At 47.6% G+C, this 15,897-nt stretch overlaps 1 protein-coding gene across 1 annotated transcript in view; it reads left to right on the plus strand.

Annotated features, from left to right (window-relative positions):
- SCTR (secretin receptor) overlaps positions 1–15,897 on the plus strand; it is an 82,414-nt gene that overhangs the window by 55,309 nt on the left and 11,208 nt on the right. Inside the window, exons 6-9 of the mRNA XM_032250639.1 lie at positions 1,400–1,532; positions 3,658–3,811; positions 12,505–12,565; positions 13,840–13,909. Of these exons, the coding sequence (XP_032106530.1) occupies positions 1,400–1,532; positions 3,658–3,811; positions 12,505–12,565; positions 13,840–13,909 (418 nt within the window). The remainder of the gene's footprint in view (positions 1–1,399; positions 1,533–3,657; positions 3,812–12,504; positions 12,566–13,839; positions 13,910–15,897) is intronic.

Below are 15,897 nucleotides of genomic sequence, written 5' to 3' on the forward strand. Positions count from 1 at the left end.
CCTGTGGTAAAACATCGAGGCTCTTGTGACCTCATTTATCCTTTTATTGGTTCAACATTTACTAAGCATTACTGAGAACCTGCGGCTGGTTACTTTACATGTATTATGCTAATTTTTTCACACAATGCTATGAGATAGGTAACAGGAACCCCATTTTACAGGTGCACTAGTCAGATTCTGTTGCAAGAAACAGAAATCCACTTCAAAACAGCCTAAGAAAAAGGCCACCTGACCCGGCAAGCTCAGGGGCATCTGCTATAGGCGTGGCTGGATCTAGGTGTGCAGCGGCCTCAGAGCACTAGGTCCGTCTCCCTCCATTCCTCTGCTCTGGGTTGGCTTCATCCTCTGGGACGCCTTCTGCTGGGGTGGCAGAGAAAATCACCCACAGTTGCTGGCGTTCATCCTGCTAGCTCAGCAACACCAGGGCCAACAAGAGCCTCTTCCCCACTGGCTCTGGTAAAAGTCCTCAGAGTTCTCATAGGCCGAGCTTGGGTCACATGCCCACCTCCAAGCCAATCACTACGGACAGCGATGGAGCACTCTGATTGGTCGAGTCTGTCATGAGGGTGAGAAGGGCGGAGCCCTCCCAATCTAGAGCTGGAATGCGTTTCCCAGAAGACAGCCTGTTCCGGTACCAGGAGCAGCAGAGCAAGTAACTGACTTCTGTCCCTTGCAGCAGAGGAGGGCACTGAGGCTCTGGGAAATGAAAAGGCTGGCTCAAGGTCATATAGCTGCTAAGTGGCAGAGCCGAGGTCTGCTTTCTCCCCGCAGCCTGTGTTCCTTCTGTGCCCTCAGCCCTCTCCCATTCTGGTGGCCACCCTCACCCCTCCCCCAAAACAATTCAGGGAGCTGGAGATGGTGGTAGGTCAGGGCAGAATACAATGTTGCCCCTACAGCCCTAGCTTTTTATTTATTTATTTAGAGACTAGGTCTTGCTCTGTTGCAGGGACTGGAGTGCAGTGGCAATGATAGCTCACTGCAGCCTTGAACTCCTGGGCTCAAGCGATCCTCCCACCTCAGCCTTTTGTATAAGGAATACAAGCAGGCACCACCATGCCCAGCTAATTAAAGAAAAATTATTTGTAGACACAGAAGTCTCACTACGTTGAACTCCTGGCCTCAAGTGATCTTCCTGCCTTGGCCCCCCTAAGTGCTGGGATTATAGGTGTCAGCCACACTGTGGCTTGTCCTTTTTATTTTTTGGTTTTAACTGCAGTATGAAGCAAAGTAGACTGGCCACCTGGGGACCCAGGTCCTCATTCAGGTTACGCTTACAGAGCGTGATATGCTGAAGGAGCTGAAGTCTAGGGCCTCAGTTTCCCCAGTGCACTGGGGGCAGGTGAACCTGGTTGAGCCCCCCGGGCTCTGGCCTCTATGGTCCTACATTCTCTCCCTCCAGGAGGCTCCACTGCACCCGCAACTACATCCACATGCACCTGTTCGTGTCCTTCATCCTTCGCGCCGTGTCTAACTTCATCAAGGACGCTGTGCTCTTCTCCTCGGATGATGTCACCTACTGCGATGCCCACAGGGTAATAGGCCTGGGTGCCCCGGGGTGTTGCCAGGCCCACCTGCCTTCCCCCACCTAATGTTGGAGAGGGAGGTAGCCTGGTTGTTCTTCCCCCAAGCTCCTGCTGAGATTGCACTTCATACCAAGGATAAAGTGGCCAGTACTGACGCCGAGCCAGGAGGTTCAGGGAGATTCCACAGCCACATGTGCACAATCTGGGTCATGTAGGAGAGACGCTCGTGGGGATTGCCATAAACTCTCAGAGTCCAGGAGTGAACTAGCCACTCTAGGAATTAGATACGCAGGGAGACTCCTCTTTTCCCTGCTTCTGCCAGTTCCTGGCTGAAGAAAGATGACCCAGTCTGAGGAGGGTGGGGGTTGGTCATAAAAAGAAAAGGGTGAGCATGGGCCAGTATGTCTGTATACACGTGTTTGCAATAAAACAGTGGTGTTTTCTTAAATCTAACCCCCTTTCTCTTTCCAAATGTCCAGATGACTCAATTCATTGCAATCACCCTGTGTGCCAGTTGGGAATTCCTTTGCTGCAAATAATGGAAAACTGTATATTGGGGTCTTAAACAAATGGGGGCTGTTTCCCACATAAGCAGTCCACAGATGAGGTGGCGCAGTGGCTGCACGATACCATGAGGGACACAATCTTTTTCGCTGTTTCTGCACTGCCGTCCTTAGAGTAGGCCTTTGATGTCATGCTTTATACCACATGGTTACAATATGGCTGCTGCAACTCCAAGCCTCCCATCTGTGTTCCAGCCAAGAAGGAGAAAGGTTGAAGGTTAAACATTTTTTTTTCTTATGGGCAGCTTTGCCTTTTTATCAACAAAGGGTACCCTCCCTAGAAACTCGTGCCTACATCTCATTGGCTAGAGCTGAGTCATGTAACCACACTTTATTGCAAAGGAAACAGGGTGATTGAGTTTTTTATGTCACAGTCTCCATAGTAGAGGCAAGCAAGGGAGAAGGAAATTGGAATTTGAGATTAGTTCAGCTAACCCGCCTGCCACTTCTTCCTACCATTCACCTGTTTGTATTGTTCATAGTTTGTGTGTGTGCGTGCGTGTGTGTGTGTGTGTGTGTTTGCGTGTGTATATTTTCTGACTCAGACCGAGAAATTCTTCAGGTAGGATCCATGTCTCTCAAGGTCTCCAGGATGAAACAAGAGTACCTGCTGGGAGTCAGGAGCCTTAAATCTTAACCACGCCTCATTACTGACCAGCACTGGACAAGGCCAGCAATACCCCAGCAGGGAAACTGCTTTTATGTAAAACCTCAGGTTTTATGAAACATTAGACTCACAAGTCAACCTTGGGCCTTGCCTAGAATCAGAGTCTCTGGAAAGGCCATAAGGCAGGAACCGCCACTGTCCTACAGGCAGCAGGGGGCGCTCCTTCTTCTTGGGCTTGTCTCTGCAGCAGCCCTAGGGCCATCCCAGGAGCTGTCCCATCCCCAGGGGACAGCTCAGTGTAAAGAAAAAGACAAAGGCCCTACCATGGCAGAGGTAGAGGAGGCGTGCTAGTGTAGAAGCCTGGTGCCCCACAATTCTATAGGCATCCCAGGGATCCCTGCAGGAGACATGCCTGTTAAGAGTCAGTCACTGCCTCAGGGAAGCCCAACACTATGACATCCCTGTCAGCTGTGTGGAGAGTGTGATGTGCCAGTCAGGGCCATTTTACCATAATCAATGTTGCCTCCTAACATAGTTGGCACATCCCTTCATTATGTGTTTCCAAGGGAATCGAGCTTAGAAAAGATTTTGTTAACCTTTTGCTCAGAAATCTCTTTCCTTTCTAGGCCTTGGTTTCCTCATCTGAAAAAATGAGGCGATTGGGCAGTATCTGACAGTTTTGTAATTGAAAGACTGTCTCCTTATCTAGCCTGGCAGCCCATGCTAGCATTTGGACCTAGTTCCTGCTCCTGTGTTGGCTCATTGGCCACCTTGACTGAACCCCCGGGCCTGTGGACTTCCACTCTCTAGAGAATGCTGTAGGCCTGATGGAGGAAGACCCCAGAGGCCCGCTGTTGTCGCCTGGCCCCTGCCCCCACAACACCCCGTTGTTCCCTTTGGGACCTGTCACCAGAGGGAAGCCCACTGCCACCCGGCCTGGGCTCAGCTGCCTCTCTCTGTCCAGGCGGGCTGCAAGCTGGTCATGGTGTTGTTCCAGTACTGCATCATGGCCAACTACTCCTGGCTGCTGGTGGAAGGCCTCTACCTTCACACACTCCTCGTCATCTCCTTCTTCTCAGAAAGAAAGTACCTCCAGGGATTTGTGGCGCTCGGATGGGGTATGTTTCTCCTGGGGTCTGTCCCTGTGTGGTATGTGGGAAGGGGCGCTGAGTCGAGAGTCGAAGCGTTTGGCTTCTAGTTCCAGCTCCATACTTGACTAACTTGTGTAACTTTTTTCTTTTTTTGAGGTGGTGTTTTGCTCTTGTTGCCCAGGCTGAAGTGCAATGATGTAATCTCAGCTCACTGCAACCTCCGTCTGCGGGGTTCAAGTGATTCTCCTACCTCAGCTTCCCAAGTAGCTGGGATTACAGACATGTGCCACCACACCCAGCTAATTTTGTATTTTTAGTAGAGACAGGGTTTCACCATGTTGGTCAGGCCAGTCTCGAACTCCTGACCTCAGGTGAGCTGCCCGCCTCGGCCTCCCAAAGTGTTGAGATTACAGGCATGAGCCACCGTTATCTGGCTAACTTGTGTAATCTTAGACAAGTTCCTTGATGTTTCACCCTCTGGTCTCAGTTTACTTATCTGTCAAATGGGAAATCAGCTCAAATTTAGCCCCAGTTTCTGGCATCCAGAGCTTTTTAAAGTTTGTTGCTACCAAATGCTTGTTGCCTCGTCTGCCTTTAGATGGTCCGTTCCTATGTCCTCTTTCTTGCTTTCTTTCTGTATCAGGATGCTTTTGCTGCCTTTTGATGGTCAGGCTTTAAACATAAAGGAAATTAATTGGCTTATATAACTGAAAAGTCTAGAGATCACCAACTTCAGGAGAGGCTGAATCCAGCAGCTTAACACTGTTTCTTTCTGTCTGTACTTTGCCTTTTGTAACATCAGCTTTACAGTTAGGCCGGTGTTCCCAATGGAATGGCCAACGTCTTCTGGGCTAGAGACTTCCTTGTACCAGACTCTAATGAGAGAAAAAAAGAGACTCCATCCAGCATTCTCAGCAAATATTCTGAGGTGCACTCTGGTTGGACTGCTTAAATCTCATAGACATCTTTGAACTAGTCACAGAGGCCTGAGAGAATGAAATATGCTGATTGGCCTAAGCTACTCAAACCACATGACTTCTCAAAGGAAATTCAGGATTCACTGTCTAGGAAAGAGGGGGAATGAGAGTGAGACAGCCAAGTGCGGGCCCCCATTCCATCTCTCTCCCCTTTCCTTTCTGGTCAACAAAGACGATAAATGACTTCCATTTTTTGGGCACTTGCTATGTGCCAGATATTGAGTTCAGCACTTTACATGTATCATTTAATCACCATAGCAATCTCCAGAGGCCTCTCGGAGTCCTCAGCTCAGAGACGAAACAAAATACTCAACTCACACGGTAAACAAGGACAGACTTCAGGAGTCAAGCCAAGACCTGTCTGTTTCCAAAGTCCTTTGACTTTTACTCTGCCATTAACATCCATCCATCCATCCATCCATCCATCCATCCATCCATCCATCCATCAGTTTTTCACTTGATAAATATGAAAGTTACCCTGAGGAGTTCTAGACAGAGAGCCAGGTCTCTGAGAGTGACTCAAAGGCTTACAGAGATAGTCATGTGTACTAGGCATCAGCTTCTTTTGGTTTCTTCCTGGCGCTTTTAAGAAGTGTCCCTGCCAGGAATGTCCTCTGCTGCCTTTTCTGCTTGTCTAAATCCTTATTTGCAAGGACCCTTTTGCAAGGGCAGCATTAGGGAAGCTGCCCGAACTGGCAGAGCTTGCTGAGCCATCCTGCTCCCGAACCTTGGCAGCCCAGTTAGCACCTGACCCTCAGCCAGCGGGAGGTTGTAGGGCTGTGCCAGTGTCTCCAGAGGCCAGCAATCCCAGCGCGCCTGGAGACTAGGGACTTGCCTTATGCAGCTGACGCTGCCGTAAAAGCACCCAGCTCATTGAACCCAACTCACTAGGCTTTAAATCCCAGATCTGCCAAGATTTAGCTGAATGAACATGGACAGTTTCCCCATCTATAATATCAGGATTGTAATTTATTCAGCGTTCTTCGAACACTTCCTGTGTTCAGAGATATCAAAGTTGCACTGTGATAATATCTCTGTCACAGGATTTTAAGATGTTTGAATGAAATAATGAGAACCTTCCTTTCTTCTTCAAATCTTTATGGAGCATCTACTATACGCCAGCCCTGTGCTGGGTGCTGAGAATTGAGTAGCATGTAAAACAGCAATGATTCTCTTCCTTCCGGCCTGTTTTCCTGCCAGACACCAAAGAGACCCCGAAGGGCCCCTGGAAGGCCTGAAGCCCCTCTATCTGTGAGAAGCCCTTTTCATGCAAAGGTACATTGCCCCTGCTTGAAATTATAATGGTTTCACCAAAGATAGGTTGCTTAAATGGGTACACACCTACTGTAAAACCTTGTAGAAAAAGTTTTTTTCAAGTAGAAAAAAAAATTTCCCTAGTCCCATAGATTGAACTTTTTCTGGGATTTCCTTCCAGCCTCTTTTTCTACTTGCAGTTTTTCCTCGTATTGCTGTGGTCATCCTCTACACAGAAATTTGAATTTTGCTTCTTTCCATTAACACGTAAGCATGTTCTAAATTTCTGTATTATTTCAAATCTTTTTTTTTTTTTTTAAAACGGAGTTTTGCTGTTATTGCCCAGGCTGGAGTGCAATGGCGCGATCTTGGCTCACCACAACCTTCGCCTCCCGGGTTCAGGCAATTTTCCTGATTCAGCCTCCTGAGTAGTTGGGATTACAGGCATGCGCCACCACGCCCGGCTAATTTTTTATTTTTAGTAGAGATGGAGTTTCTCCATGTTGGTCAGGCTGGTCTTGAACTTCTGAGCTCAGGTGATCTGCCTACCTCAGCCTACCAAAGTGCTGGGATTACAGGCGTGAGCCACTGCATCCAGACCCTCAAATCTTTCATAAATATTTTAAAATACCATATAGATGGATAGATGTAATATAGATGTATTTAATCACATGCCTATTGTTTGGAGACTTAGGTTGTCTCACTATTATAAATAGCACAGTGATGAATACCTTTATGGGCAGTGTTTTCTGTATGTGATACAGAATCCCAGGATATGGATTCCTGAGTGAAAAGGAGTGAGCACCTTTAAGGTTTTTAACACTTACCCAAAGCTTTGATGTTTTCAGAGCAGCTGAGGTGTGAGTCTGTGCCCAGAAAAGAGTGATAGCACAGGCTGTGTAGATGACCCAGGCTCCCACTCATTGAGTGAGAGTGAGTGGCTGTTGCCGGTGGTTCCGCGTCAGCATGGGTGAGGGTCTGCCAAACCCAGCTTGCCGCACTTCCCGCCCAGAGACTCCGAGGCAGTGGGTCTAGGGTGGGGCCCGAGACTCTGCATTTCTGTCACATTCCTAGGTGATGCTCGTGCTGCGGGTCCAGGGACCACACAGAGCTACCGATTTAAACCATTACAGTTTTTTCAAATTTTCCCACCAACTTGCCACTAAGGATGGAAAATAATGAACTAGTGCCTCAAGAATTGAGGCGACTTTTTTTTTTTTTCCCCCAAGAGAGGGTCTCTGTCACCCAAGCTGGAGTGCAGCCGTGCACTCTGTAGCCTCAACCTCCTGGGCTCAAATGATCCTTCTGCCTCAGCCTCCTAAATGGCTGTGCACCACCATATCTAGCTAATTTATTTTCTTTTACTTATTTATTTATTTATATTTTTTGTAGAGACAATGTCTCACTATGTTTCCCAGGCTAGTCTTGAACTCCTGGCCTTAAGTGATCCTCCCTCCTCAGCCTCCCAAAGTGCTGGGATTATAGGCATGAGCTATCACACCCAGCCCAAGATATATTTTTAGTTGTTATTTTTATCAAAGTCATTCATGTACTTGGTTTAAACAATTAAACAAAAGACCACAAGGTTTATAATAAACAAAAGCTGTCTCCCACCTTCACTTCTTATTCCTGAGCTCAGGCCCCAGAGTTAATGCCCCTTCCCTTTCTTAACTTGTTCCTCCTAAGATTTACTCCTGTGTTTCTAAGCAATACACTACTATGTCCTGATTTGTCTGTTTGAAGCATTAGTTATTGACTCCTTTTGATGGAAAATAAGAATATAAAATTCTTTTTTTTTTTTTTTTTTTCTGAGACAGGATCTCACTCTCTTGCCCAGGCTGGAGTGCAGTGATGCAATCATAGCTCACTGCAACCTCTAGCTCCTGGGCTCAAGCGATCCTTCTGCCTCAGCCTCCCAAGTAGCTAGGACTACAGGTGCACGCCACCACATCTGGCTGATTTTTTATATTTATTGTAGAGAGAGGGTCTTGCCATGTTTCCCAGGTTGGTCTTGAACTCCTGGGCTCAAGTGATCCTCCTGCATCAGCCTCCCAAAGTGCTGGGATTATAGCCATGAGGCATCGTGCCCAACCAAGAATATAAAATTCTTAGTCCTCTACCTCCATTCTTCCATTATAGTTTCTCATCATTTTTGGTTAAATCAGATTCAGTGTATACATTATTATATCTATGTAAATAGTGTTTTATACTGAGACAAGTGGTGTACAATAGTTTTTCTTTTCTTTTTTTTTTGAGACAGAGTCTTGCTCTGTCACCAGGCGCCAGGCTGGAGTACAGTGGCACAATCTCAGCTCACTGCAATCTCCGCCTCCTGGGTTCAAGCAATTCTCCTGCCTCAGCCTCCCTAGTAGCTGGGACTACAGGTGCATGCCACCACACCCAGCTAATTTTTGTATTTTTTAGTAGAGATGGGGTTTCACCATGTTGGCCAGGTTGGTCTTGATCTCTTGACCTCGTGATCCACCCGCCTCGGCCTCCCAAAGTGCTGGGATTACAGGCGTGAGCCACCACACCCAGCCAATAGTTTTACTTTCAATCTCATTTAACTTTTTATTTTCCTGGAATCATTTCTCATTTGCTTTTTTTTTTTTTTCATATATTGCTAGCATCAATTCTCTCAAATTCTCTGGAAAACTTTCCAATGCTATTTATTTTCCAAATCATCAAATGCAATATAAAATCTATCAGCTCCTATTTGTTTGTTTGTTTTCTGCTATATTAGTTCCTAAGGCTACCTTAACAAATTTGCCACAAACTTGGTGGCTCAAAACAACAAAAGTTTACTCCCTCACCGTTCTGGAGGCCAGAAGCCTGAAATCAAAGGGTCGGCATGGTTGGTTTCTTCTGGAGGCCCTGATGGAGGATCAGTCCCATATCTCTTTCCCTAGCTTCCGGTGGTGACTGGCAATGCTTGGCATTCCTTGGCTTGTGGTTGTATCCGCTCCATGCCTGCATATGTCTTTACGTGGACTTCTTCCTCTGTGTATTCTCTGTCTATGTATCTCTCATGGCCTTCTTATAAGGATGCCAGTCATATTGGAGCAGGAGCCCACACTATTCCATTATGACTTTATCTTAACCAATTATATCTGCAAAGACCCTATTTCCAAGTAAAGTTACATTCTGAGGTTCTGGGTTGACATGAATTTTGGGGGGGAGGACACTATTCAACCTGGTATACTTGCCAGTGTTTTTTCTAGAGCTTTCTGCCTTCCTGCTTGACTTGAGCTGGTTGTTCTCCAGCTCACTCAGCTCCCTTAGCTTTCACCTTCTTCCACAAATCCTGTTTCCTTTCTTTCTCGTCTCCCTGTCTTTGGTTTACCCTCTAGTTGTGTGGGAGCACATCCTCCAGTATCTGTCTAACCAAGACCACCTGAAAGGAACATATTTTTGTATTGCATGTCTGAAGATACCTTTGTTCAGCTTTCACACCAAATTAATTGTTTTGCTGGACATAAAACATGTTGAAGGCCAGGCACGGTGGTTCACACCTGTAATCCCAGCACCTTGGGAGGCTGAGGAGGGCAGATCACTTGAGGTCGGGAGTTCGAGACCAACTTGGCAAACATGGTGAATCCCTGTCTCTACTAATTAGCTGGGCGTGGTGGCAGGTGACTGAAATCCCAGCTACTGGAGAGGCTGAGGCAGGAGAATCACTTGAACCCGGGAGGTGGAGGTTGCAGTGAGCTGAGATGGTGCCACTGCACTCCAGCCTGGGCAACAGAGTGAGACTTTGTCTCAAAAAACAAAAAACAAAAACAAACAAGTTGAAAATTCATTTTCCCCAGAATTTTGAGTGTCATGTGTTTTGGCATCAGTGTTATGGGAAGTGCCATGCCAGTTTGCTTCCACTTTTTCCCTCCTCTCCACATAAGCTGCAGGATCTTCTCTCTGTGTTCTGAAATGTCACAGGGGATGAAGGTCTTTTTTCATCCTTTTCCCTGGCATCCTGGTGTCCCTTTCATCTGAAAATTCATGTCTTTTATTTCTTGAAAATGTTCTTATGTTATCTATTTAATTGTTTCTTTCCTTCTGTTTTCTATCCTCTCTTTTCTGAAACTCCCTCTAGTCTAATGATGTACATCTTGGAATAACCTCTAATGTTCTAATTTCTTTTTCCTACTTTTCATTCTACTGTTTTTTATTCTGCTTTCTGAGAGATTCCTAGTCTTTATCTTCCAGTCCATCTATTGCATTTTTAAGTTTGGTTATCCTATGTGCAGTTCCTAAGCCCCCTTTCTTGTTCTCTGATCCTGTTTGTGTTTGTAGATGCGACCTTTTATCTCTCCGACAGCGTTCCTTAGAGTTGTTTTGTTCGAGTTCCTTCTGCTTCCTGTATGGTCTGTTTCCTCTGAGTTCCTTTTCTCTGATTGTTTTGGTCTTCGTCTTTTATGTAATAAGATGTTGGTGACCTTGGCTGTCTGCTCCTATTTAAGAATGAATCACTTCAGAGCCAGCTAAAGGCTATCGGGGGTGTGGGGTTTGTCTCTCTAGGGACACTGGGCTGGAAGTGTTGGGGGGTCCCCCCCATGGCTATCTATAGGCCCTTTGTCTGGGACTGTTCAGTTCCTCTAGAGAATCCTTTAATCTCCAGCCTGCAGTGGCAAGGAGGCGGGCAGAGGGTAGAGGGCTGGGGTTGGGGTAGAAGCCTGTTCGTAGAGGCCTGAAAACTAAGTGGCCCGGGGGCTGGGGCTTTTACCATTCAGCATGATCATGTCCGTTAAAAAATAGAATCTGATTTAAGTGTTTATGCTTAAAAATAAAAAAGAATCTGAGCCATACATCTAGCTTAAAATTTTCTGGTAGCCACAGTCAACACAGTAAAATGAAACAGGTGATATTTGTTTTAATAATCTATTCTGTTTAACCCAAGGTAACCATAATAGTATCATTTCAATATATAATTAATATAAAATTTGGAAATGATAAATTTTACTTTTTTTTTTTTTTTGGAGGCAGATTTTCTCTCTTGTCACCCAGGCTGGAGTGCAGTGGTACAATCTTGACTAGCTGCAACCTCTGCCTCCTGGGTTCAAGTGATTCTCCCACCTCAGCCTCCTGAGTAGCTGGGATTATAGGTGCCCGCCACCATGCCTGACTGATTTTTGTATTTTTAGTAGAGATCGGGTTTCACCATGTTGGCCAGGCTGGTCTCTTGAACTCCTGACCTCAGGTGATCCACCTGCCTCAGCCTCCCAAAGTGCTGGGATTACAGGTGTGAGCCACCACGCCCGGCCTCATATTTTACTTTCTTTTATTTGTCTTCAAAATCTAGTATCTGTCTTGCACTTAGTGCACAACTCAGTAGGGACCAGCCACATACCAGGTCCTCAGGAGCCACCTTGAGCGCTGGTATAGACCATCACTCCATTCCTGCTCGGTGGAGCACCCGTTCTAGCCCTCTGCTGGGCTGCAGCCCTGTTTTCCTTGGCTCAGTTTTCCCAGAGAAGAAACTCTGTCGGGGACATGCAGCTAACTATTTGGTCTCCTGAGGGTAGTGCTGGCTGCCTGGGGTGGTTATCTGTTTCTTATACAGACTTCAAACCATTGTACGGCCCCAGCCCCACCCTGCCTCCTGCCTCCTGGGTACTGGGTGCTCTGGCCCTAGGGCCTCCTTGGGTATTTCCCCAGCGTCATTGCCCAGACAGCACTTCTGTTGCAGCTTCCTCTGCTCGGAACGTCAGCTGCCGCTCCTCTGCCAGCCGTCTGTGTTCCTAAGCATGTTGCCGTCTCTCCTCCACTCTGCCCTTCCTTCTCAGTCTTTGTCCTTGCGGGCTTTTACCATTTCTATTTCTTTGTTATCATTTTAGAGGAGCTTCAGGGGAAGTAGGGCTAAATGTATGAGTTCAGTTTGCCATGTTTAACTAGAAGTCAGGAAATGTTGTTGCATTTTCTCTTCCAAATTGTTATGGACCTGATCTCATCTCTAGTCCAAAATAGGTTTTTGTTTAAACATGACAGTGATGGCTTACCTTAGCCATTAGTTGTAATGGCCAAGCTTTTTACAAACCAATATTTGAATAAAATCAATGTTTCTTTCATGACCTGTGCCCACTCCTTCTCTGCTTCCTCCTCCCCGCTGCAGAGGAGGGAGATGGCCAGGCAGATCACAGTATGAGATGGGGGTTCTACCAGCTCCCTCCATGGATCCACGAGCTTGCCCAGGAGTCCCAGCCCCTCTGTGCTCCACAGTGGTCCTCTAGAGTCCAGCCCTGGTTCCCAGGAGACCCCTAACATCAAGTGGCCTTTGGGATCCTTCTGATTCTGCCACAGTTCCCAGGCCATGCCTGGCACCCTTGAGGCGCAGGGCACCATGTTCACACAGGATGGCAGAGGGATCTCTACAGACACCAAATCTTGGCACCTGCTCAGTAGCTGGGCTGGGGTAACTGCTTGTTCCTGTTCCCATATGTGTGCTGAAAATTGAGTCCTGTCTCCTCTGCATCTCCCTTTATTTTTAATCCTCAGGTTCTCCAGCCATTTTTGTTGCTTTGTGGGCTATCGCCAGACACTTTCTGGAAGACATTGGGTAAGCTGCTGGGAGGAGGATACCAAGAATGTAGCTGACATCGTCCAGCTTTTCAAACAGCACGGATACTTCTTTGGAGCTATCTAGGAAAGGCCTTTTTCTCAAAGTAGAGGCCATGATGAGTTCCTTAGAGTGATGCTCACTGCTTCCCAGGTGTGAGTTTCCAGGTGGGCCGAGCAGCCTTGGCCACCATCCTGGCCTTCCTGGTCTGCACCACCCTGGCCTTCCTATCTTCTTGCTTCCTGTCTGCTCTGTGTGTGGGTCAGATGCCAGACAAGAGCTACGCGACTCCAGGCAGGTGTCACTCCATGGAGGAAACTCAAGGAAGGGCCAGCCCAGCTTTCCCTTCCTCCTGGGATCTCCCTCGTGGATGCCTCTTTACCCCTGGGTGTTTAGGAGCCCTGCAGAGTCAGGCTCTAAAGAAGTCGGGCATTGAGGGTGGAGGTGAGCCCATGGGACTCACCTGGGATTAGGTACCTGGGAAGCAAGCTTGAAAGAAGATCGGCTGAGGTTGCACAATTGCACTCCAGCCTGGTGATGGAGCAAGACTCCGTCTCAAAAAAAAAGAAAAGAAACTTGGGAAGAGGCGAGGCAGCAGGGCAGTGTGGGAGTTGATTTCTCAAGGGCATAATGACACAACCAGGCCAATAAGTGGATGAGGTCAAATGAGACATCCAAGTGTCTATAGTCCAAATTCAGCCCCAAATAATTGCTTCAAAATAATTTTTGCATTGGGTGAATTCACTTTTTTAAGAGTCTGGATTTTTCAGCCCATCTAGAAAAAAAAATGGAGAGGTCTTTTAAGATGCTCCATTTTTCCTTGTGGCAAAAATGAGCTGGAGCAGAGCTGCGGCTGTCTTGGACAGGGCACATGCTCCCCAGTTTGCCAAGTACCCTCCAGGCCTGATGTCCCCGCATCCTGAGGTCGCACGTCAACCATCCACCGCTTCACTTGCTGTTGTCATCTTCCTGGCCTCTGTTGGTAGCTGAGTTTGCCACTGTGCTCGCTGGTGAATTCTGACAGTGAGCTAACTTTTGGATCTGGGAGTCTCCTGGCTCTCAGGTTCTCGCAGGGAGACAGGTGGCCACTCCTTCAGCCCCAGCAGTGCTCCTGGGTGGCAGGAGGGGGTGGGTTCTAACGGTGCTGTGCACACAGCCCAGGGGCTCAGTGCCACAAACATGGGTCCTTCATACCAAGGGCCACCTCAGGGAACATGTCCTTGCTGGTCAGCCCAGCTCCCACTTGTAATCATGCCCAGCTGTCCCTCCCTTAGGTGCTGGGACATCAATGCCAACACATCCATCTGGTGGATCATTCGCGGGCCTGTGATCCTCTCCATCCTGGTGAGTGGCCCTCCTCTCCCGAGATGGGGATCAGTGGAAGAGACAGAAACAGTGACTAGCCCACAGGGACAGAGGGCAGGGTTGGGGACAGGGCTCCCTGCAGGTACCAGGAGGGATAAGCCACGGTGCTTGTGAGATTAGCGAGCATCATGGTGGTATGGAAGCTCCGCCGCCTACAAAATGAGTGGGAGTGGGGTGAGGTGTGGGCTGGAGGCAAGAGCCTGCAAACCTTGTTCTTTCCCACGAGCAGCAGCTCAAATGTGGTGAGCAGAGCTCCTTGTTTTATACTGACTGGCTCCCACTGGCTTGCAATTCCACCTTCACCTATGGGCCTTGAGCATTTTTCTAGGGAGTTGCTTGTTAACCTGGGATGAGTCCCTAAGCTGAGATCACTGACGAGGGAGTGCAGATCAGGCAAGCTCAGTGAGGCCATGGTCTTGGGACTTTGCAGTGCTGCGAGTGGGTTCAGGCCTGCAGGGTGGCCCCAGGGAAGAGATGCTGGCTATCTTGGACAGGAGCTTGTGGGTGTCAACCCTGGTGGCCCTTTCGAATCACCTGGGAGCTTTTTAAAAATACTGATAGCTAGCGATTCCATTCCTTTTTCTGGCAAGAGGCCTGCGTACTGGTACCCAGGCGATTCTTCTCTGTGCCAGGGCAGAGTCCTGTAGCCCTTCCCATGGGTATGGGTCAGAATAGGGGGACAGAGGAGGGAAGACACATAGGGACACATGGGAATAGTTTCATGGATGGAAGCAGTTCCGTGGCTGAAACTAATGTCCACACAGACAGCCCAGGAATGCCCAAGGCTGCAGAACCAGCTGAAAGAGAGTGCCCTGCACAGGCTTGCTAGGGTGGGGCTGGGGGAGAGGGCACAGGACAGGGCCCCTTTTCTTCCGGTAGCTGCCTGTGTGGCATCTTGGGATTGGTTGAGAGAAGGGGACCATTCCAAGACAACCTTATTTTATTCTTTTTAAATTATATAATCTGAGCAAAAAATGCAAAATACAAAATGTTTGTTTTTGTTTTACTCTTTGGGACAGGATCTCACTCTTGTCACCCAGGCCGGAGTGCGGTGATGCAATCATGACTCACTCCAACCTCCATCTCTTGGGTTCAGGTGACCCTCCCACATCAACACTCGAGTAGCTGGGACTACAGGCTCCTGCCACCACAGCCAGCTAATTTTTTGTAGAAATGAGGTTTCACTGGGTTGCCCAGGCTGGCCTTGAACGCCTGGACTCACGTGATCTGCCCGTCTCAGCCTCCCAAAGTGCTGGGATTGCAGGCGTGAACCACTATGCCTGGCACAAAATGTCTTTTTTAAAAAGGAAAAATAAAATCACTCCTGATTCTCCCAGCTATGCGTATATGTTATGAGCATGTGCTATCCTTCCTGTCTTTTTCTTTGAGCAGACGCACTTTTCTTTTTCAAAATCCTTAATATAGTCTTGTGTCCTAATTCGTTTTTTTTTTTTTTTTCCTGTCTAGCAATAGATGGGCACTTTTCTGTTTCATGTGGAATCCCTTGACAAACTGATTTGCTATGGCTTCATAATATTCATGCCAGAGGCTGTTTCCTCATTTAGTTAAGCCAGCCCTGCTGTTATTCTGGGACTTGGGCAGCCTGGCCCAGGACAACCCCCGATTAAGAACGGCCAGTTCCAGTGTCCAGGGCTGGTTTCAGAGGACTGTGGTCTACCCAGCGATTGAGGATGTTGGATGAGCACTCTTGATGCAAAACATCTCCCTACCAACCTAGCACAGGGCCTGGAATAACACTATTTAAAAATAGACTCATTCTTGGGATCTTAAAGATTTCTTTCTTTTTCTTTCCTTCCTTCTTTTTCTTTCTTTTTTTCTCTTTCTTTATTTTGCCTTTCTTTCTTTCTCTTGTCTTTCTTTCTCTCTCTCTCTCTTTCGTCTTTCTTTATCTCTCTCTTTCTTCCTTCCTTCCTTCCTTCCTTCCTTCCTTCCTTCCTTCCTTCCTT

The sequence above is a fragment of the Sapajus apella genome, unplaced genomic scaffold, assembly GCF_009761245.1.
Source record: "Sapajus apella isolate SASKATOON/1434 unplaced genomic scaffold, GSC_monkey_1.0 scaffold72, whole genome shotgun sequence".
Taxonomy (NCBI): Eukaryota; Metazoa; Chordata; class Mammalia; order Primates; family Cebidae; genus Sapajus; species Sapajus apella.